Source organism: Tyto alba, unplaced genomic scaffold (genome assembly GCF_018691265.1).
Source record: "Tyto alba isolate M040663 unplaced genomic scaffold, T.alba_DEE_v4.0 Super-Scaffold_7, whole genome shotgun sequence".
In the NCBI taxonomy this organism is placed as follows: domain Eukaryota; kingdom Metazoa; phylum Chordata; class Aves; order Strigiformes; family Tytonidae; genus Tyto; species Tyto alba.
Window position 1 is genome coordinate 5,075,154 of NW_024881328.1, and position 24,164 is coordinate 5,099,317.

Genomic DNA, 24,164 nt, shown 5'->3' on the forward strand with positions numbered 1-24,164 from the left:
AGAATTCCAAATTTTAAGTTTTATCCAGCAAACTACAGAGGCATTAAATTCTGATTTTACTAATTCATGATCCTGATAGAGGTTTTTCATAAGGGGAAATTGCATACTCAAATGATGACTCAGATTGCATCTTGGCCTGCAGTTTTGTTTTAGGGAGCTGTTCATTTTTTTTTTTTTCATGCAGACGATATGATTAAAAAGCAAATATTTTAACATAACTTAGTGATCTGAGCTATTACTGAAATGTCCACAGTTTCACTGTTTTTTTTTTTCTCCTAGATTAAAGAAAACTTTAAAAATCTATTTGCTTTGACATATGACACAATATTTAAGAACTGAAATCATCAATTAAATCACACATCAGAAACATTTCCCTTTGGTAAAAAATATAGTGCTAGACGATGTACACTTTGAAATTGTTGTTAATGTTTAAAATGCAATCTGAAGTGCATATGTTATTTTAAAAAAAACATAAATTACAAATTTTAAAAGTTTAGGAAAAAAACTAGCAATCATTGCTTAGCAAAAGCATTTGCACAGAAATGTGTATCTTTGGGGTTTGTGGATATGCGTAGTTTTCTAGCATGAAAGCTGAATATGTGATTCTTTATTTTTTTTTTTTTTTTTTCTGTTTAAAACTGAGTAGATCTAAAGGAAACAGAGTTCCTTCTGGGTGCCTGTAATAAAGTGCCAAACCTGATACACACATGAAGGTAGCGAAAGCCTTTTGGATTGTCACTGAAAATAGAAAAGGTGAACGCTGACAAGATTTCAGATTATTTTTTTTCTGGGGACTGAGGGGAACTGAAGTTAAAAATAAAGTCCTCGTATGGTCAACATGTTGGAGGAAATTCAAAGACTCTCATAAAATAAACATATTTTAAGAAGTGTTTTGAATTTCACTGTGTAATTTCTGGCCAACAGAAATTACAGTTGTATCTTTGGAGAGACATTATGTCAGATCAATGGTCATTATATGAAAAAAATAAACTGAAAACTTGATGCCTTAACCCGTTCAGCTATTAAAATGCAAACATGAAGACGATAGCTTTTCTTTAGATTCGCTACTAGAAAACTTTGCACCTCCGTGTTGCAATTATAAAATATTTGTGTTTGCTATTGCAGGAGATACGTAAATTGTTCCTTGAAAAAACACAAGTACAAAGCGTCGCACACTTTGGCAAAGGAATTTCATCAGTAGCTATTAAAAAACACAACAGTTTATGTCCCCAAAAAAGAAAGGAAATTCTCTGAAGCATGTGCATAAGCTAACGTACCCCAGCCCGAAGCATGCTGGAAATTGTTCCTAGGCTATATTTAACTGTAACCTTTGGAGTCTTAAAGTCTAAGGAGAATATCTGTTCTGCCAGGTAACGGTGATCGTGTGCATCTGTGTATACACACACATACGTCCAAACGTGCGCACGTATGCCCTTGCTTTTCTGCAGCATTATTAAGAAAAGCCGTCCATACTTCACCATGTTGTTACATGTGTCTGTCTGCTGATTATAAAATGTGTTAAACAGTATTTAAAAAACAAAAAAATGCAGAGCTGCGCTTTGATTTATTCAGCGAACAAAACATATGCTCGCTGTTCTGTTCTATGTAATTCATATGATCAATAAAATTTTCTTTAAAAAGAGCAACTTTGGCATTTAGAAGGATTATGCTGCTGAAGAAAAAAAATGTTTCACTCTTGCTATATGTAGTCAACCTCAATGCTCTTGCACTAAAATAACTTTTTGGCTCACTAACTTCTGTCTTTGTGTATTTATTATTTCTCGTCTTCAGGGTCGAAGCTGTATATTGCGGCTGTTATCCGCTGTGTCCCAAAGCCTTGGTGTACCCAGAGATATTTCCAGGTAGCTGCTCTGTTTTTTGCATATTCTTTTTGCTGAAACGTAATAACGTGATTCATGCTAAAAAATAAAGTTTGAGAATAAACTTGAGCAAAAGCAATTGTTTATTTGGCAAGCCAACATGTTAGTGTTAAAGAAAATTTTATGTGTTTTAATACATTAGACGAAGTTTATATTTGCCATCTGTTCTTTTAAGATAACACAAAAGCAAGTTTTGAAATAGCATTCTTCATTGTTAGCATACACAACCCGTAATGATAGATTTTTGTTAAAAGGTCAGTGATGCTGCAATGGTTTGCAGATTATTTTGATACACAGGAAAAAAAAAAAAGAGGCCTGAAAATCACACCAAATTATTTAAACAATTTAATTCTTAATAGTATGCAACTGCAGTATGGGATACACACTAATGTAGTACCAGTTCTTTGAAAAATCTCATCACTAAATGTATCACATATGCATTGTGTTACATTAGAATAATGTATTTTAATCACCCAAAGGAGATGTCTAAACAGCACAACTACACAGTCTTATTTAGCATTAAACATCCTTGTGAGCTGAGGTAACCTTATAAAATCATGCTTAAATAATGTAAAACACGAGGCGGCACAGAGCAATATGCATTTTTAATTAGTAAAGTGACTAATATCGAGTGTGTGCTTTGAGGTTTTTGTTTCATTAAAAATGTATCTGTTTTTCCTGCAGCTGAATATCTGTATTCTACACCTGAACAGCTTTTTAAAAGGCTTCAGAATTTCTGCAAGAGACCAGATATTGTGAGGAAACATCTCTATAAGGTAGTTGTTCAGAATAGTTTTACATGATATAATGCCATATTGAAGTACAAAGGAAAAAAAACCCTTAAAAAAACAACATTTAATTAACATACTAATGTTTAAAGGAAACATGCTAGGGAGGGATATTAGTCGTTACACTAACAAGGATTAATTAAACTAGATGCCAGTTGTATTAACCTAGGTCTTATGAAATACGTGCACTTAATGCATGCTACATGCTTTTTTTTTAATTTATTGTTTTCTAAAATGACTGTCCTTTACATTTGGACCCAAGAGGCTTATAAAAATGAACCTGGATTAATGCAACTCATTAGTTTAAAAGGAAAATAAAAGAAAGATCCTACAATTATACTAATGAGGATAAGCCTACCTTCCTATCCTAATTTAATCTTCAGTCCTCAAAAAATGCAGGTGACTGGTATCAGGTGAGATTTCTGTGCCTTTTGGAATTATTTGAATTATTTTCATAACTACGATTATCTTATCTCTTTGCTTTTTAAGGTACGTTGAACATAAAAAAAGTTTATTGGAAGCATAATTTACTGGTATTTATCACATCCTATTCTGTGCGGTTATTTGTGTAGAGAAGGTACAGTTTCAGTGGCAGACCTTCCATTCAACTTTTGATCAAGCGTTCAATGCTAGACCGACTTTCACATTTTTAAGAGGTGTATTTATACTGCCAGGAGTCACACTTTTTTTTTTTTTTTTTTTTTTTTTTTTTTAATTACACGGTTGTAGATGACGCACTGGATTTTATATTATTCCAGTGAAGAGCTATTATTACATGATGCTGCTTTTAAAAAAAGAACTGCTATTTTCTGCATGCTGATATGTAAACTTACAGCGTTTTACGACTCTTGCAGCCCTGGCTATGCCATAGGCAGGTTGGCTACGCATTACCCCTGCACAACAAAGGTGTTTCAGGTTGTAAAAAACCTGAATTAATCTGGAAGTCTTTAAAGGCTGGGGGCCGCACAGAAATCCTCCCCGTGTTATGCGTGCAAATACAAATGTGGTCTTTTTAGCATTTGCCTGGCTGTTGCTGTCCGGGTGTACTGTTAATGAGCACGTCGAGTAATCTCCTTAATTTGGGGGCTCATGCTGCCAGCAGACCTAACCTCATCTCTCCACCTTCCTCCCTCTGGGGACCAGAAAGTGTTGGGTCTTGCTGTGTGTCGTCTGCCTCTCTACCCCTCTACTTCCCGCACACATGTAGGAGGAGGAGCGAGGGTTTAGCCCACGCCTGACTTTCTTTCTGACCTAAAAATAGACATTTACATAATGATACATCAAAGATGATGTTGTTTCTGCAGGAAACAGTTAAACTTCAAGAAAAAAGGAGAGAACCAAAAATGCAATTTAACACCCAATTTCAAGCTCATTATCTTTCATTGTCTATTAACTTGGCAATGGTTCAGAAGGTAGCTCATAATAGTTTAAAATGCTGACTGAACATTTCCAGTGTTCAGCATTACTTCTTGAGTCAATAGTATCGTATAGTTGTACATGGTGGCTTCAAAGGGAAAACAGTCCTTAAACATTTACCTTAACATTTCCCGGTGCTTCAAGTTCAGCTATTAGTTGCGTTAACGTGGATCTTCTCTCTACGTGTGGATTCCCAGCTCCTAAACAGAGCCAAGGTGCACTAAAAATGGAAATAACGGTAGAGCAAATACTAATACAAAATAGCACGGGTTTAAAATGTGTGCATGAGCCCCATAAGCAACATGCTAATTTGCTTGAAGGATTTTTCTGTTTTTAAAAAAACCCCTTGGGGTGGTTTGCAGGCAGAAGCTGAAGGTGTTTATCCTGCTCCTCGTACATGGGCTTGTGCAGCCCCATCCAGATCTTCTGAGTGTTTGGACTGAATGTCTGCAACAGGTAGCCACTGAGCTGAGTGGGGGATCGTTTCAAAATGAGTAAGGCAGAGCCTAATCCAGAACCTGTGAGCACCAGAGAAAAGATCCCTGTTGTCTTTAATAGGCTTTGGATCAGCTCGGAGAATACTGTTAGAGTTGTCTTTTTGTACCTACACCCACATATGCCAAGTCTTCCTTTCACAATGAAACTACCTGCAAAACCTCCTAGAAAAATGCTAACTTAGATATGTGCTGTTAATGTCATTATAGATGGAACGATGCTTCTTTTTAGGAAGCTGAGAAGAGTGAAATCATGAAGGGTACACAGCACTTCCACTGTGTTTTCACTTTTTTCAGATCAGTATAATATTACATATACAACAGTGGAATAGAAAAGGGACCCCAGCCACAGTAGTGCGTACTAACTAGCTACTTTCTTTCAGAAACCTTCCTGACACACTCCCTGCCTGAAGTTCATAAAGTATCTGTGAAATCTCGAAAGTAAAAAAGCTTTAAAAGCAAATAGTTCTTTTCTCAACTGGTTGGGGATTCTGCTTCATACATCGGGAAGTAATCATCATCAGAAGTACCTTGGGTTATCCTTTTACATATTGTTGGGGTTTTATTACTAAGGATATCCATAATAATTAGACAGCAGTCTAATTAAACAGGCAGTTTATTCCTTCAGTTGTCCTCAGTGCTTGTGCTGACAAAGTTAGGGGCAAAAGGGAGATAAACGGCAGCGGTGGTGGTCAGGTTAGGGAGCCAGACACAGTGAATATCCCTGTGAAAAGGCACAGACCAAGACATTAAACTGCAGTAGCTGAACTCAACGGAGCAGATTCATGCTAGCAGACTTTTAAAAGTGTCCATAACGTAAGCACCTCTGAAAACCTTTCCAAATGTTGTGTTACTTACCCTGTGTATGCTCACGGCACCCAAGGCTGGCTCGTTTGCATTTCGACATTGCCTTCTACCAGTTATTAGCAGAAGATTGAGATAAGTGGAAAGCAAGCCTCATTTGTTATCAATTATTTGTTCTGTTCCAGTTTTATGGAATCAAACGTAGCTCTCTGGTTCTGGGTATTTGTGGTTGCCAAAGTAAGTGCCAGAATGAAGCAAGTAACAGCAACAGGGCATCGGTTTCCATCGGAGTACACCATAGGACCTGTCAGTGCTTGCAAGCTCCCTACCTAGTAGATTTTAAAATATAAAAAAAAATAAAATAAAATAAAATAAAATAAAATAGGGCAAAGCATTTGTTTCTGCATTATTTTCTTTAAGTTTACCTTTCAGTTCCCTCACTTCAGTTTCTTAATTTAAAACAGCATGTATAAAGAGTATACAGTGGAAAGGGACAAGAAGAGTTGCCAAAAGCCAGGCATGGAAGGAGCTGACAACTTTAAATAATCTCTCCCAGCTCTCCCAGCCCTCCCAGCTGAATGAGTGCTGGTTGACATGCTGTCAGCTTCAGTTCCTACAGAAAAATCCTACTCTCACTCATGCTTGTTTAACGGAGAAAAGAATTTGGCCCACTTTCTGACATTCATCTTCTCATTTCCATCACACTACAGAAGCTCACCTGCCTATGAAAAGACACATGGCGTGATTTTTTTTTTTTCTTTCTTACACCACTGTAGAAGGAAGTCTGCTGAATTCAAAGGGATTAAACTGCTGTAAAATCAAATTAAGATCCCAGTTAGACCGTAGACATCTGAATTGTTTCCAGTCTCGGGATTTGGCTGTATAGGGCAGTTCTAACAAAACTTTCTTTTTTTTCTTTTTTTTCCATCTCTTTTGCTCTGATTTGAGATAGAGCAGTATCTTTGGTATTTCAGGAAAACATGTAGAAGGGAAAACCGCTCTTGGTCCAGCTTTAATATTTAGGCACAGCTAGGAAAGCAGCAGGAGGCATTCTCAGCCTAAGGATACGGGGCGCTGGACACGTGAGGACGTGGGGGAGCCTCATGCCAGATGCCCCGTCAGCCACTCAGCCCTGTTGCAAGGAGCAGTAGTTGTTCGTAGTTCTTGCAGAGGCTGTGTAAGAGACAAGGACGATGCTTCTGCCCTTGTCCTTACCCACTCCCCAGCAAAACTCCACCAGAGTTTAATTTTTCCGCAGACAGGCTAACTGCCACTCTGGGTCAGCACACCATGTGTTCAATACCGTGTTTTTGATAGTGGTGAGCATTGGATATTGGAGAGAAGGCTGCCAAAGGTAGAATTACAGTATTAAAGGTTTTCTCTTTGTCTTTTAGAGTTAGAAATTGGTCCTAACCCTGGGCTTGGAGGTTTTATGATCTTTCATAATCTTCTTGTATTAAGTATAGTGAGGCTGTAGTAACAGTTCTCCGTTTGATGTTCAGGCCCTTGGAAACCCCTGTCCTTGTCTTTCACATCCTCCTATAGCAAAGCAGTTCATTATAAGTTTACAGATGACGTTAAAAGCATTTCCTCCAGTCAGCTCAGGGTTTCCCCCTCTTTCCATTGCATTGAGGGGCTCCTTGCCCTGGAGTTGGTCACCTGGAAGCATAAGCTCCCCATTCATCTTTTCTATACCATTCATTATTTTATAAGCATTTGTCAAACTTTTACATTATCGTGGTCTTCTCAGTCTCTCTTTGTGAATGTTATTCTGTGTTTATATTCTTATCTCCCATCATTCAAACCCTTTTGATGCTTGAGAGCTGTTTTTGTGCTAGTGTGATCATTATTTTATGGAGTATTCTAGGCCATGCCATCAGATTATGTGATGTGTTGTACTCTGATAATTTTCAACCTGTTCCTTATGGAGCCAAACATACTGTTTACTTTTTAACGGTGAATGTATATTGAGCAGATGTTTGTTTACAGTGTTCTCCAGATCTTTTGTCCTGAGCTGATAAAGTTAATTTAGAGCTCTATAGCATGTGCAAATAGTACAAAGATTTCCAGCGAAGCATGTTTGCAGAGAAAAAAGAAGGCATTATATTGAATTTCTGCTTCTGCCTGATTAGCATTAGGTGCAGGTCAGAAGGAGGTTGGAAGCACAAGTGGGAAACTTGTATTTGCATCTTGAGATGCTCGCTTTCCAGTGAGCATAATTTAAAATGGCTTCAGGGATGGTCTGGATCTGCTTCTCAGAGCCTGTATGGGAAGGTTACAGCAGCCTGGGAACTCTAATATGCAGCATGCACTGTCCATGCTCTCCCATCTCGGTGTCAGTTAAGCGTGGGATCCTAAGTAAAATGCATATAACATAAGGATTTCTTATGTGAAAGAAAACTTTGGTTACTTATTTAGAACATAGAATCGTAGAGTAATTTAGGAAGGAACCTCTGGAGGTCTGCTGGGCAGCCTCTGCTCAAAGCAGGGCTAGCTTCAAAGTAGGAATTAACTTCAGAGTTGGATTAAGTTGCTGAGCATCACACACAGGTGAGGCTGAAGTCTTGACATTTTTCATTGCCATATGTATGGCTCATACAGGTGAAATCCAGCTAGCTTAGGAGGTTTGCGTGGGCGAGAAGATCTGCTGAACCGCGGGACACAATTTAAGCGTTTTGGGTCAACCTTAGGCCTTCATGCAGGGTGTGGGACTGGAAGGAGCTGTGGCAGAGTGAGCTCTGCTAGCTAGTGTGGATCCTCACTGTGGAAGAAATGAGCTGGCAGGTAGGCTGTTGAACTTACCTGCTGGGTCATTCTAGGATCCAGCCATGCATATATAGACTTAATATGTGTCTATGTAGACATATATATAAATATGCATATAGATGTATGTATGTGGCCTGCACCTGAACTTCTCCCAGGGCTTGTCTTGCTCTTGGCTCTCTGAGGTATATATCTAGGAGATTTCAGCTCTCTGAAAATGCTGGCTGCATTGCAGAGCAGGAAGAAAGCGTTCATTAAGGAAGCAGTTATGTGTGCATCTTTCAGCATAAACACCAGGACTTTGAACTTTTTATTATAATAATGTTAGAGAGCTTCCACTTTAGTTTCAGAAAGTAAATGAAAACCGGCAGATGAACCATGGCTGCTGCAAAATGGTAGGTGGAGAAATGGGTCAAACGAAATATGATGGGCTTTGAGAAAAAGGTTGCAAAAAGCATGAAGACTTATTTTTTTTTTCAGTAAAATATATTCAAATTACCTTGAGAAAGAAAGCCTGAAACTGGTTTCCTACTGTTGTAGTTGTTTGGTGAACAATCCTGTGCGAGGTACCCACCAGGGTATCTTGCATAAATTCACATCCAACATTTCATTGTTTTTTGTTTAAAGACAGAAAGAATGAAATGAGGTTTAAAAGACCGATATATGAAACTTCAGAACAGGACAGTTCAGGGATTTACTGTTACTCTACTGAGGAGTATTATATAGCTCTGACTCGGGCCTCGCAGTGCACCCAGTCCATGTAAACCAATGCTGTTTTGATGGTGGTTTCCAAAGGCGCTTGGAGTTTGAAAGTGGAGCTCCAAAAGTAATTACTGCAAGCTGCTTTCCACCTTGATTCTTCCCCAATACTCGCTTACAGAGGGAAGGAGCTGGGTCACAGAGTAAAGCTGACCCAAAACAAATTGGCTCTGTAAATCACTCTGCTGTCTTGCCTGCCAAATCTCAGATTTTGTTCTATGTCTCTATTTCTTTATTTTGCTAAGGTAGTTTTTTAAGAAGCGTGCAAAATGTACAGCAAATCAGTACTGTCTGCTTGAACTGCAGCTGTCCTAAACAGCAGGTTTGAATGGATGAACAGTCCTTATTAAATTCTAAAGATTAACTCTGAAGTCTAATGATGGCAGAGTAGGTATTAATTGCTTCGCTTCTGATCTCAGGATACATGAAACAAATAGGTTGATTATTTTATAAAAGATATTGTACTGCTACTGATATCTTGTTTTGCTGCCTGTTCTTCGTGGGGAGATCTTGCTTTATGTGAAAACTTCGCTTCCCATGATCTCTGCTCATTTAAGAACTGTTGACCGAATCACTATTCCGTGAAAAAATGAATGCCCAGACCTTTGCAGAGTTACCGCTCCCCCCCCAAAAAAAAAAAAAAAAAAAAAAAAAAAAAAAATTGAATTACTTCACCCCAAGGTTTCTCTAAGATAAAGCCCAGAAGCCAGACTGATGACGGGCAAGCAGGAGAATTAGGCCCTCGCTCCTGCTGGGTCGTGGTTCTGCCGTGTCAGAGGGTGCGAGGGGCAGGTCGGTCCCCGCGGGTGCTCAGTCCTCGGCATGTCCACCAGGACAGGCAGTAAAGCAGAAGGACGGGCGATGGTGCTCGTCCAGGAGCAAATAACCTGGGGCAGCTGACCAGCTTACCCATCTTTAAAAAAACAAAAACCAAAAAACAAAAAACCAAACAAACAAAACAAAACAAAAAAAAAAAAACAAAACAAAACAAAACAAAACAAAACAGCAGAATTCACCCCGTTTACAAATAAGGCTGCGTAAGTGTTCTCTGACCAACTGGCTTCCACCCCTCCTGAAATCCCGGGTGTTGCAGAGCGTTTCGGCACAGAGCCACGCTCCTTCCCGCGCGAGAGACGTCCCTCCCGTGTCCCAGCACCTAACGCGGCGGCGTGCGCTTTTCTCTTCTGCTTCCTCGTAGGGCGAGACGGCTGGGTTTTCTTGGGCAGCGCTCGGCGGTAAATTCAGGTCTCTGCTCGCAGCAGAACCGAGGGAAGATTTGTGACAGATGGGGCTAAGTCACAAACTTGCAGCCTCAGGCAGAATTGTGGAAGTTTCCAGAGTGTGCCCATATTTACCTGATCAGAGAGAAAAGAAAATCTGCAGAGGAAGCCGAGCCTGGCTGCTTGTCATAGCTGACACAGAGCCATCTGCCACAAACCTGTGGCGGCTTCAGATCTCCAATCCCTGCCACCACCCCAGCTCAAATTAAATACAGATTCTTAGAGACGTTATGATGGTTACACATGTCCTCGGCATCACATGCAGGAGACTGTTCAAAAAAAATATGTGGCCTGTTGTGTAACCGCACTCATGTATCCCATATGTGGTGCCACATTGAATTTCCGGTTGAATCTGTTTTTATCCTTTGTACTGGATGACATGGTGCCTGAATTCTTTCTTTTCGCCGACACGATGGCAGCCAAGCTGCAGCTTCAAACGCTCACACTTGGCTGAGTTTCTACCTAGGTTGCCAGGTTATCATTGGAGCCTTATTGTGTCCTCAAAGGGCCACAGGGCCTGAAAGGAGGATCCGAATGCTGCTGGACTAATTGGGCAGCCATCTCCGGGTTGTTTGGAGGCAAAGGGCTGCTCTAGCACTTTTTTTTCTTTTTTTTTTTTTTTTTTTTTTTTTTCTGCAAATTAATGACTCTCTGGCACAGGGGTTTTTAAGTGAAGGTATTAATAAGGGGTCTGGCAGGTAATCCCATGATTCGTGGAGTTACATTTGCATTTAATTAATCTTAAAGAAAGCTGAAAGATAAACAGCTGTAATTCAAACTAGCATGGGAAATATGCTACATGGTGCCATCTATCCGATAAAATGAAAGCCGAGACACTTGTTTTATTTCTCTCAAGGATGGAGAACAAACAGATAACAGTCAAAATACTTCCAATAAAAACCAGTAGTTTAAATGTAACGGCAGTTCATCAAGAATCTTTGCATCCAGTTACAGATACAGTCTTTTAAAGATAAATCACTTATGATTCCAGCAGTCAAGCTGCTATATTTGTTGATGTAAAATGTTTTGAAGATGTAGATTGTACAATAAATTTTTAATAAAGTGCCCACTGCAATTTTTAATTAGCATATCTCATTCATGTATAAGTGTGTACATCTATCTGTATGTTTATCACTATGCATATCCTTGTGTCAGAGTCAATGAATGCAATTGTGTCTTTATCTGATGAAGTAGAATCTGTTTTGCAAGTGATAATAAAACGTTACGACAATCCCAAGATTTTCAACTCTGCTCTGGGAAGAAGCAAGAAGAGGGCTCTGGGTAAGGCGTTGCGGTGTGAAGCCTGCTAAGACCTCTCTCGGCGGACAGCTCTGGTTTCAGCTTCCCTCGCGTCAGGCAGGGTAGCTGCTCTCCCCATCCGGGCAGGCTGTCTCCCAGCAGCATCGTTCCTTTGCCCGAGCTCCATCCACAGCAGGTGAAAGACGCGGGCAGGTCCCCTCCGCACAGAGCCACGTCCCTTCGTGCCTTCCGACGCCGTCCAGATGCTAAAATGTCCTTTTTCAGTGCGAGAGAGAACATGCGGTACCTCTCTTTAAAATTACTCCATTAAGCAATCAAAACACCCGAGGGAGATCCAACGGTAAGTGTTCGGATATTTTCCTAGCACTGCAGAGTTGTAATTTTGCAGTAATCATCTGTCTTCCGTGCTGGTTCCTCCTCGTTTCTGCTCAACCAAAGCCCAGCTTGGGGTCTGGGTGTTTAATGTGGTTGAGTAGAAGTGATCTTCTGAAAATAGAGGGCGTGGGTGTGGTGGTCGTGCTGGGTAGAGCCAACGGGGCTACCTTGCACTTCTTACTGGAGTGCAGCATAGATGTTCACCAGTGTTGTCACACCTCGCCCCAGTAAGAACAAATTAGAAATTTTGGTTTGTCCTTACCGATGGGGAAACTGAGGCACGGTGCAATCGGAGCGTATCGCTTCAGCTTTCGCAGTGAGTCATTCTCCAAACCGATAAAAGGGAAAGAGGAGGTGCTGTAAGGTTGTGCTAGGGCTTGTGGTAAACAAACTCGATACACCAAAGCTCTGTGGTTTCGAGCTGAAGACTCCTGCTCTCCTCAGCACACACCCTGGCCCGGCCCACGACCGAAGGAGGTCTCACCCCGCTCCTTGGCGAGGTGGTGCTCAGCCTTGCTTTGCTCGCTGATTAGTGATGCTTCAACCACACCCAGCTCAGCCTGGTAAGCCAGCCTTCATCTTGATGGAAAATTTTCCCTCCGAGTTACGAACCCTTACAAGTAACATTTTATAATAGAAACACTGTGAGAACTTTAATAGCAGGGAAATAAATAGCAATGCTGCATTATCTTCTGATATTTCTTTACGTTCTTAGTGAAGACACACAGCTGCCCTAGAGCAAGGATGAAAATGTCCTTACCACACCTCCTGGGACTTTCAGGCTGGCCTCACGTCGGGGCCTGTTTGGAGGGTGAGGTAGGACTTTCCAGGTAGTCGGAGGCGATATTTCCCCCGGGGGAATCTTGCCCCCACCAGTCCCCTGTAGACAGAAACAACCTGAGGAGTTTTGCCTCGCAGTTTCTGAAGATCAGAGACAGGCTGCTCCGTGCTGCTTCATTTAAAGCCTTCACTTCAAAAGGTCAGGGAGACAAATTGGGATCTCGATCCCGTTGTTCCTACACTCATGAGTAAGCGGTGAGTGCAGGGACCTAACTTGCTAGTAAAATGACAGAACTGGCCCTTGCCTTCCTTTCACATTTATTGATGCTTCACCTGCATTGGCACAGCAACTGCAAGCACTTTGATGCAAGTTTCGGCTCGGAGTTAAAGCCGGGTGGGTTTTCCTGACTCCTGCCAGACTCACCAGGCAGCTCCTTGCCTTCCGCATCAATAACAGGCCAGGCACCTAATCCTACAATCCTTTTGTCTTAGTATTTGAGATCACAGGAAACACAGGTTTATTCCACATGAGAATTGTCTTTTCCCGTATAATAGAAAAGAAAATCCTAAAATAACTAGGGAATTTTGTAGCGAACCGTTTCCAGCATTCCTAGCCCCACGCCGGTCGGGCTGCAGGCACCGCGAGGGGCCGGGGCACGGACCAGCTCCCATCCGTGTTTGCAGCATCGAGACCTCTGACTTAGCTCAAAGCTGTTCTGAATTAGCAGGCTAGATTTTTCTAATTGCCTTTTTAAAGACCGAGCCAGCAGTTCATTAGAAATCGTGGAGCAAATTCTGCTTCTCTATTACACCAATATAAATCTTGAATGAATTTATCTCAGGATAACTGGGAGGGTAGAATGTACCTCCCATATTGTTCCACAGATTATTAAAAGTTAAAGGGCCTTGAAAATTAAATTCACCTTTCCCCATTCAAGCTGTTTACTCTTTGTTTTTTATTCCAGTAAGGACAGTTGAAATGAATTAGCCAGTCTCATTTCTGTTCATAGTCACTTTTAAGTTTGGTTCTCATGTACTGGCCCAAGACTAGTTTGTGTGGAAAAGACCAGAGGGCATTTTCTTTCAAACAAATTGTTTTCATGGGAATAATTTCCTAGAGAATTATATTAAAACCTTTCCATGAATCCTCGATTTTGCAAAAAATATTTTCCTCATATATCCTTGATTTGGGGGACTTTGCAATTCTTTATTTGCAGATATAAATGAGCACCTTAATGAAAGTCCTTGAGAATTTTACCCTCTAATAGGCTAACCTTACTTAACTGAAATACTTTTTAAATGGTTCAGTCTGGTAAGTGAGGCTTTGTCTTACAGGAAAATTTTGCCTCTGAGTTATGAACCCTTGCAAATAAGGTTTTATAATAGAAACACTGTCAGAACTTTAATTATAGGGTAATAAATAGCAATGCTGCATTATCTACTGGTATTTCTTTACATTCTTAGCGAATATACACAGCTGTTGCTGGAAACTGATAATCAAGTGCTATATAACTGCGGTAGAACTTAGCACCCACCCTCCGTGGAAGCGGCAGCGGCGGCAGCAGCGAGCGCTTAGCGGGGAGGCGGCAGCGGGATGCGGGAGCGCAGGGATGCGGGACGTGGGAGCACAGGGAAGAGGGAGCACGGGGAGGGGGTGGGAGCGGGAGCATGGGGGTGCAGGAGCGCAGGGGTGTGGGATGCGGGAGCGCAGGGATGGGGGAGCACAGGGATGCGGGAGCACAGGGATGCAGGAGCACAGGGATGCAAGAGCACAGGGATGCAGGAGCGCAGGGATGTGGAAGCACAGGGATGCAGGAGCGCAGGGATGCAGGAGCACAGGGATGCAGGAGCACAGGGCTGCGGGAGCACAGGGATGTGGAAGCGCAGGGATGTGGAAGCGCACGGCTGCGGGATATGGGAGCACGGGGAAGAAGGAGCGCAGGGATGCGGCTGCACGACGCGGGGAGCAGCAGCAGCTGCCCGGCGGGAGCCGGCTCAGGGAGTTGCCCAAAGCACATCTGACACAGGGGGTGGGGGGGGAACGTGGACGTCCCACCCGGGGACAAGGCTTTTCCCATCCCGGCGAGGCCAAAAAAGCAGGAGGTGGGGGGCAGAGAAGGCAAGAAGGTTAAGCAAGGCCAACGGCAGCTAAAACGAAAATTATCACCGCAATAATAATGGTAAAGGCGAGGAGGGTGCAGCGGACGCTCCGGAGCTGGGGGTTCCCCCCACGGCCCCCCGCCTCGCTCCACGGCCGGCGATGCTCCGCGGAGCGGCAGCTTGCTGCCCCCCGGCCGCCGACTTGGGGGAGGAAGCAGGGTGCCCACCACTTATTTATTGATCATGAAAGTGTTATTTTGAAAATGAGATTCTTTGGTAACATTTATATTTGCAGGCGGCAAAGAGAAAAAGATTTCCCCCCCCTACCCTCGCCCTGCGGTGGCCTTTCCGCGGGTGCGGAGCAGCAGCCCGGGGTGGGCAGCCTTTCCCTTTCCCCCAGCCCCGCCGGCTCCAGCTCTCCTACGGTTTGGGTGTCTGCGCTCCAGAAAAAAAAAAAAAAAAAAAAAAAAAAAAAAAAAAAAAAAAAAAAACCCAAAAAAACCCCACCAAACCCCAAACAAACAAAAAATACCCCAAACCCCAAAAGAAAAAGCAGCCAAGGAGTTGCGGCGCTGAGGAGGAATGGGAGGGATGCATGCTAGGGGCTTAACCCTTAGAGCTTTGGAGGCAAAACAAGGAAATATATTGGAAAGGCATGTCTGTAAACAATGATAATTAGCCTTTTCAAAAATCATAACACTGATTAAAATCTCTGATTCATTATTTATTCATCACAGAGCCTCTTTGCAGACCTGGGAATAGTGATTAAAACCTAAGTGCTTCTCAATTTTGCACAGCTAGAGAGGCGCCTAAAAAGGGGTTAAAATGGAGAGGAAAGAGGAAACCAAGCAAACAGAATTCTTCTTTTAAGAACCAATACTTTCTTCTTCCCTTCCTGGCAAGAATACTCCTATTCTCCCAAATTTTGGTATTATGAAAATGTTTCTCATACTAAGTACAAGTGTTAGACTGAATCCAGTTGGTACTAAAATTGCAAACACACTTTCACTCCTAGGAAAGCCAACAGAAAGGAACTTCTTTTAACTCCATAATAGCAGGTTACGTAGTAAATGAACAACTGATGGTCAGCTGGCCAATTATGGTATAAATATCCGTTGTTTACAGTGAGGTGTTAAATGAGCCTTTCGAGCACAAAGGATCAGACTGTCTAAGCTACAATTTGTGCTTCATCCCATTATGTTTCCCCTAAAAAGGCCCGTGCCGTCGTAGGTAATGTGCGCGCAGAACATATTTCTTTCTGTTGATTTTAGTTTGCTTTAATTCAATACACACTCTTGTTTACTTTTTAAAATTTAAATAAATGTCAGCATTGTATAATTTCTATGTTAACAAAGCAGTGAGCAAAATCCCTTGTATGTTTATAAAATATTATTGTTTAATTCACATAGTTTAGGAATTCCAAATGTTGAGAATAGGAAGGAGGCCAAATACCATCTGTTTATAACTATGATGCATCATCATATGTGTACTTTAAAAAAAGAAGAAAAAAAGCTTGGTCAATCATGCCACTGTTCTATCTGTTAGGAATATGGTGAGGATTTAAAATCGCTCTGTGCAATTTGCAGGAAATTTTAGTATGGTTTAATTCTGAGCAGGGATGTTACAGGAGTTGCTCATGTCTGTGTTGCTGTCAGAAGAACTGCGTGAAATTCTCCTGTGCCCCAACTACTGCAGGCAGGAATTCAACCACTTTCTCCCAGCCTCAGTATTCCCCCCTTTCTAGAGACCAAGAATCAAAAACCAGAAGCTTTCTTAAAACTTCTTATAGGTTTGGGGGGGGAAGGGGGGGGTGGTATGCATTTGGGGGGTTCATTTTCAAGTGATTCATGCATTCATGTTCCTGGATATTTAAGGACAGAAAATAAGCATGATGATTTTGTAGCCTGTCTTGCAAAACACAAGCTATAGGCCATTATTCAGCTGATTCTGCAAATGTTTTTAAAAAAACCTTCTCTGTCAAATGTTAGTCGTTTTAGGTCCAAGTTAAAATAGGTCCTCGTTAAAAATAATACATTCCATACTATTGAGTTATATGTAACGTGCATTTTAAAGAGAAGGTAGTCTGTAGGCTTAAAAACAAGGAGTGTCTCGAAGTTAAGTAGATAAGAAGATTTTTTTTCCAAACCCAAGTTAATTAGCTAGTACTTCAAGCCTCATAGATGTCTTCCTACCTTTCAAGGGCTGAAGAATCCCCAGTAAATGTACTTAAACTTCCTAGTGAGGGCCAGTGAGATGAATGCAGAGATTAGGGCGAGTATTACCGTGCCTTCTCAGTGCATCCCAGCTGCAGTTCATCCTACTATTGATAATGATGCTTGGAGTTACTGAGGTGGTTTCTGAAGCTCACATATGGGGTCCTTTCCCCAAGGATGAGGAATAATAGCGGCACTCAGGTGGTACAAGGAGGGTAAGAACAGATTTGCAGTTATCTTTGCCTGGTGCGTGGTGACTTTTCAGTTGTGGTGATTTAATAAACGGAGAGGTACATTCAGGACAAGGGCTGTAATTCCCTAATACAGTGGGAGTTTTGTTTTGTGTTAACAAACAGGAAAAGAAAAATAAATAAATAAAAAAAAAAATTAAAATAAATTAAAAAAAAAAAAAAAGAAAGCACAGGTGAAGGGAAGTATGTCTGAGCTTGCTGAAACCCAGCCCTGGCAGAATGCTGCTGCAGTATGAAACATTTTGTGGCCAAACTCTTAGCAATTTCTGTAATACCACAATTTAGCATACTATATGCTGCGTTGAAATGCCTGGGACTTTGTTTTTTAACTTCTTCCTTTCTACTGTTACATTTAACTTGCAGCATCTTGAATTACTTAGCTACACCCAGATAGAAAGTTACAGCTTCTTTAGCTCTATGCACTGCACTGAGCTGTTACTGCTAAAAACTGCCCATCAGACTGTAAGAGCCCTTTCCAACACTTTCCTGTATGTTTTCCATCATAAATCAGTCTTTAAGGCTATTCTAAGACATTCTGACCATTCTGAGGCAGTTTATCTTGAAGGACTTTATTTTTTTTTTTTTAATCAGAAAAAGGAAATAGCTTGCACACCTTTCTTAAGTAATCTTTGTGGGTCTGGTTCCACCAACAGAGATAATTTGCTACTGTGCAATGTGTTTAATCTGCTCACGCTGACACAACAGGAGTGAAAAGCAGGACAAAAGACACCTTCTGTCACTGCAGTTTGCAAAAATTCATAAATGTGAAATGTATAGAATCCCAACTCAGGAAAACCTGGTGTTCCGTGCCAGCTTCAGATAGCCAGGCGTGCATTCCTGCATATTACTTCCTATTTTCCATGGCTATGTGATCCTTGGTCTCCCAAGCTGAGATAGCAATCAGGGGGGGCAGATTGTCCAATTATGATGTGCATACCTGTCCACGAGGAATTATATGGAACCCTCATACTCATTTATCACTTCAGTTTTACACGCTGGAGTAGTTTTATGAGATACACTGAGAGAAGCGTTTTCGAAGGTTGCTAAATACCATGTTCATTGCATGCTTGATTTCATGCAGCTCCTGGGCACTGGAGTCGCTACAGAGAGATGGGTATTTCAAATCTCACCCAAGCACGGGTATAAATTCTACATAAAGAGCTGTGGTTGAGGTTAGGCCCTCCCCAGCATGGTGGGCATATCTCCTCTACCCCTCGGACATCGAGGTGGGCAGTCACTGGCACCTGAATCGGTGCACGGCAGGCGTGAGGCATGCGGTAAGTCACGGGGAAAATGTACCCCCCAGTGCATCACGCTTGCTTCTAATACCCTTTTGGGGTCTGAACACCCTGTGCTCCCTCTAGCAGGGGTACCTGAGGGCATTCACCATCTCACAAGCTCGCGGGCATTAGCATTTAACCATCCTATAATTTGGTTTTTAAGTGAAAGCAGGGAGATTTATAAACTTAATCTAGCATTCACACAGATTTGAGGACAGCTGACCTCTGCCCTCTAGAGACCCAGGCTCATTTAAGAATCTGCATCTGAGAGAGCCCCTACAGTTGTAATGTCACAGCAAGTCCTGTCCCCCATGGGCTGCAGCCGATCACCCTCTATGTCTGCTGCAGGAACAGTGGTGACAAGGAATTTGTTTCTTTTATTTATGTCTCCCACCTCTAAAAGGGTCACTGTTATCAAACACAGCTCCCTCCTGCAAGGTAGCAGGCTAGAGCAGCTCTCCTGGGGGGACCCATGGCAAAAGAAAAATCTTGGTCAAAAAATATTCAATCTTCTGATTTGTTTGTGTTTAGGAAATTAAAACAAAATAAATAAATAAATAGAAAGGAAGCTGGAATGTCACATCTCTCTTTTGGGGCACAGGTTTGCAAGTTTTGGTATTATTCTACAAAAATCCCCAAATCAGCAAAGCCTTTCATGCTGAAGTGTTCAGCCAATGGAAGCGGTGCCTCAAACAGCAAAGCATTATGTATGGATTTCTTTGCACATTTCACGTCGTACAATTCTTTGGAAAAATTTGGATAGGAGCAGTTTGTCAATGCTATTAATAGATATGTTTAATGCAGAAGTGTGCAATGTGATGAACAGCCTTGGCAGGAACCATATCCAGCCTGATTGTATTGTAATACTGTTTGATGCAGCAGTATGTTTGATCAGTTACAAGTGATGAGTATCATATCACATCAAACAATTTAATACAGTCTCATTGTATGGAATTATGGCTGCTGTCAATCAGCATGTGGCCTATTCCTTACAGATCTGTCTTTGGGAGCTGGAACACAATGGTAGTTACATATGCATTAATAAATAAAGTGCTGCTGAAATTCCATGCAGACCTGTTGAGATTTTTGTTTCTCTTTCATGGTCTTTTTTTTTTTTTTTTTTTTTTTTTTTTATTTCCCTGTTTTCTTTTTCTGTGTTACATGGAGGTGAGTTCACCTGGTCAATAGGACTGCCAAGGGTGGGGCTGGTGTGCTTTGAAGAATGCTTGGAAAACATCAAGAAAAGATACATGAGAGTTGTGAATTTTGTTTTTGCGAACAGCAGCCTGAGTATAAATCCACTGAACTTGTTTTCTGCTGAAGCTTCACAGAGTCTCTTTTCTTGGCTTCCTCAGGGAGAGGAGAGGCTACTTATTAAAAATGCATATGTTTTGTCTTACTGCTTGGCACACCTCACTTGATAACCCCCTACTTTGATTTGGAGATGGCACTCTTTGAACTTAAAGTCTCTTCCTTAGGACTGATATATTCAAGGTGCTGGAGGGGAAGCCTATGTCAGATGAAAGATACGTATGTAAATAACAGTATAGAGGTGGGGTTTAAGGCATTACCCATTTTGCTATCAGTTTCAGACGTATTCTGCTCTGATGCTGGCTTGCCTTGCAAAAGCTTGAAGTCCCTAACACAGTGTACGATTTTTAATGAAGTCATACTCTGCTGCCTACAAATACGGGGTCATACTACACTTGCACGGGAGCAGTGATTTCAGTAATGTTGCTTATTGTGGTCGAAGAGGGCAGAAGATTGCCTTTTTGCATCGCGTGGCTCTGGGGTTTTGGAGCCTGCACAGACAAATTGATTACATTGCAGTAGGCCACACATTCAGAGAATAGAGGTGTCATGCTGAAAAGCCAAATTTCAGCAGCTGATTAATCAAAGCAATGACTGTAAGTTTTTCCACCTTTTGCTACAATCTCAGCCTGCAAATCTAAATAACATTGGTACTTGAAAGGGAAACCTCAGAAGAAATTTTTTTAGATTCTAAAGGAAGTGGTTGTTGACTTAATAAATGACACATTTCCTTCTACATACCAAATTATCCTAGGGGTTAAAATGAAGCATGGTTAGAAATAGGGACAGAAATAAGGATATCTGCATTTAAAAAATATTTCTAGTTGACTTTGTGGTGGTGACTGAGTTGGGGCTCCCCTCTAGTTTGGAGGGGTTTCCACCACACGGATTTCCTAGGTTTCTGAAAACTACATTGACCAACCACAACGAAGGTCTCGGAGCAATCACAGCAACGAAGGGCTGTGGATCTAGTCTGGAGGAAGCTTAGCATTTATGTAACTCAAACAACCCGAACTTGGAGTCATCCTTATAAAGCGAATAAATAAAGACCCAGCTTGCTCCTGTAACATCATCCACCTGATAATTCCTGAGCGCTGCTCAGCCAGGTATTTCCTCTGCCTTGTAACCCAAGCAAGATAGACAAGACCCCATATGCTCTGCTTCCCATATTGGAGTAGGTTGTCCTGTTACCCATGTAATTCTGGAATCTTAGATTTTTATAAACTATAAAATGGCCACAATTATACCTTGCTCTTGAAAATGAATCTGATTAATTCAGAGCCAAAGAGATTCCATGGTGTCTGATAGTCTGGGTCTTTTACAGTGCAAGGTAATGTAAAGATAGCAAGTATAAAATAATATTTGTAAGTGCCCTTGTAGCAAAATTATTTTTCTCCAGACCTGGCTCATTACTAATGATACTCCAGAATCCCACAGCACCTGAAGTGGAGCGTGTCCTACCCCGGTTTATCGCATGTCTGGCATTAATTGGCAACGGCTCCGTCTGAGACTGTGATCCAGTCAAATCCTGGAGGCCACGCATGTCTGGACAGTATTTAGATCAGAAAACTCACCCAAGCAAGAGAGCAGTACCTCCACAAGGTTATTTGTAGATTATAAGGCCAAGAAAGGACTATTTGGATCATCTGGTGTCATGTGTGTAACATGAGCCATATGACTTCCCTCAATTAATTCCTCTTTGAACCAGAAAACCTCATCCTCTACCCGTCTAAAAATTGCCAGCGATGCAGAAGCCACCACAACCTTTGATATTATTAGATATGATGCTTTCAGAGATATTTTATCTCAAACAAGGAGCCAAAAGTGACTTTTATTATTGTGATTATTAGATACTTGTTGCTAGGGCGAGGATGTCAGTCACGGCACTGAGACTGAGGTCCCCTAAGTACCAATACCTTTCACCTGGCTTTCCCTCATGGTCCCACCTCGATCTGGTGTTCTTCGTTTTTCCCGTTTTCTGGGATTGCTATTGCAAAGGGCAGTTCTTCAGCAGACAGCACAGTGATTTGGTGCAGAGAGTAATGGCCCATTGATAAATAGTAGTCCCTGCACAGATTTGGTGGGATCCACCCAAGGTAACCAGAAATAGCATTGCTAAAATGATAACCATACCTCCATTTAAAAGGCTTTGAATTGCTGTGCATTTTAAGGGCCTAAAGAAAAAAAAATAAAATTAATGGCATTGGTGTAGGTTGTGAAACTGTTGCTGCTCACTGGGATGAAAGACACCATATGTGAGATGATACGTTGCTGATTTCTTATCTTCAGAAAAGCTGTTCTTAAAGAGTACAGGGACAGAATGATTTGTGCCTGTTGTAGGGGCAGTGTTTCAGGGGTTGGTAGCGTGAAGGGGGCTTTAGAGAATGAGAGTGGGTGCTATTCCCCCACTATACCTGAATGTAATGAGATCAGGGTTAACACTGTTGAACTAAAATGTCAGATTTTAATTATCGGGAGAAAAGTTAAAACAAAAAAAAAAAAAAAAGATCCTGTAGAGCATTAACACTGATTTTTTCAGGCATTCACCCTCGTTTGTACAACACATACATCTCCCTCTTCTAGCTGCACAGCCTATGAAATCTGTGAGAGGAATATAATTTCTTCAAGATTAAAATATGCTTTCTAGCTAATGAGATATCCATGTCTCCCCCATCACAATAATAAAGAAAAGCCTCACAAATGCAGCAAAATTCAGCCCCTTCCTTTTTCCTTTCTTGGAGGTTAGGGGGACTGAAATTATTGGCGATGACTCTTCATTGTGGGGAGAGTGAGCCATGGGGCAAGAGGCCATCGGTCTCCTCCCACCCAGGGGCTCGGAGCATCCTGCACCCAAGTGACCCGACCCCGGGGTGAAGTGAAGGACCCCCAGTCGTGGTCCCCCCAGCCTGAGGACCACGCTGTAGTGACTCGGCCATGCTGGGCACGTAGGATGCTCACGAGACAGCTTGCTTGGTGAAAATGCTGTACAACCCCCAGGTGCATGTGCCACCGACGTCCAACACGAGGTCTTCTCACCAAGAGGATGACCCTAAAGGTCTTTTCCAACCTAAACGATGCTATGCAATTCTATGTCTCTCCCTATCCTCCCCCACCAACCTTTGGTGCAGGACCCCCAACGAGTTAAAACTATAAGAGCTGCTCAGAAAGAGGTCAGCTAATAAATGATATCTAAATCCTAGTCCCAGATTTTCTGTTTTAAACATGCTGCACAACTAACACTGTGACACTTTGGCAATATGATGGAGAAAAAAAACCTGTGCCAGCTGACTGATGAGCACCCATCTTTTTTAATTAATTGGGTTGAAAAATTCTTGTGTCAGTTTGAATGTAGGGGCTCTTTCAGCTGTGTTTTTCTGGATACATATATAGATATATCTAACAGCAGATTTGAAAGCCCAGCGTGAGGCCTCATAAATGATAAAAATATGTATATACTAGAATTATACACACACACACATGCACATATTGGATAAATTGATACTTAAATGTATACGTGTGTATATAATGTTCTGTTCTCTGTTCCGAGAAATATTTATAAATAGATTTTTTATATATCTATTTCTATTATTCACAGCTCTATGTGTGTGTATTGTAAAATCTGTTTTGTTTTTTTTTTTTTTTTCCTGGTATGCTTTTTAGTTTTTAGCAGAGTAATATATCTGATTTCTCTTTAAATTAAATGAATTTATTTGTCTGCCTTCCCTTAATGGAATCAGTTTTGATATACTCTTTGTTCATGCTGTTACAGGCTTCAGTCTAAGGGCTCTTTGTATTAACTTTTTTAAGTTACATTACAAAGAGGTTTTAAGATTTCCCAACAGGCTTTTATTTAACCAGGGCTTTTGATCTCAAACCTGCTGGGGCCTAGTGAAATCCTTACCAATTCTCCAGTAACTCCTCACTATTGGAATTTGAAAAGACCCACCTGAAGGATTTAACTCGCTGTATGGCTTCAGCCATCCTTTAGATGCTTCTATTCATGCAGACAGCGAGGGGGTCGAGGGCACCCTTTGTGATCCTCCAAGTAGCCTAAGGTGCCCTTTGCATAAGTTGTACTCCTGAGGAAATAAAAATCAGGAGGACACAAACCTATATACCTTATTTCCTGCTATCTTTACTTAAAGGAGGAGCACAGGGGGTCTGCTTAACATCCTTTGCTACCTAAATACCTTTTGGACATGGGAACTCAATAAAGGAACTTTCATTGCATCCATTACCCTACTGCGGTGCATAGCAAATTAGATTTAAAAGGGTACTTTTTCCCTTACAGCTATTTCTATCATTTTCTTTAAAATTTCAATTTACTGTCTAGTGACAGAATATTCTGTAATGTACATTAGAACTATATAACACCAATTATGCTAACTGTGAACATTATTTCAAAAGAAT

At 41.5% G+C, this 24,164-nt stretch overlaps 1 protein-coding gene across 7 annotated transcripts in view; it reads left to right on the forward strand.

Annotated features, from left to right (window-relative positions):
* The window catches only part of GTDC1 (glycosyltransferase like domain containing 1), a 204,598-nt gene that overhangs the window by 174,720 nt on the left and 5,714 nt on the right, over positions 1-24,164 (forward strand). For 4 of the 7 annotated variants that reach the window (XM_042808522.1, XM_042808525.1, XM_042808528.1 and 1 more), the window contains 2 exons: positions 1,792-1,862; positions 2,565-2,656. In XM_042808522.1, coding sequence (XP_042664456.1) covers positions 1,792-1,862; positions 2,565-2,656 — 163 coding nt within the window. Of the gene's footprint in view, positions 1-1,791; positions 1,863-2,564; positions 2,657-5,567; positions 11,422-24,164 lie in introns of those variants that run through there. The other 3 variants (XM_042808526.1, XM_042808523.1, XM_032997457.2) reach the window with 3 other exon arrangements.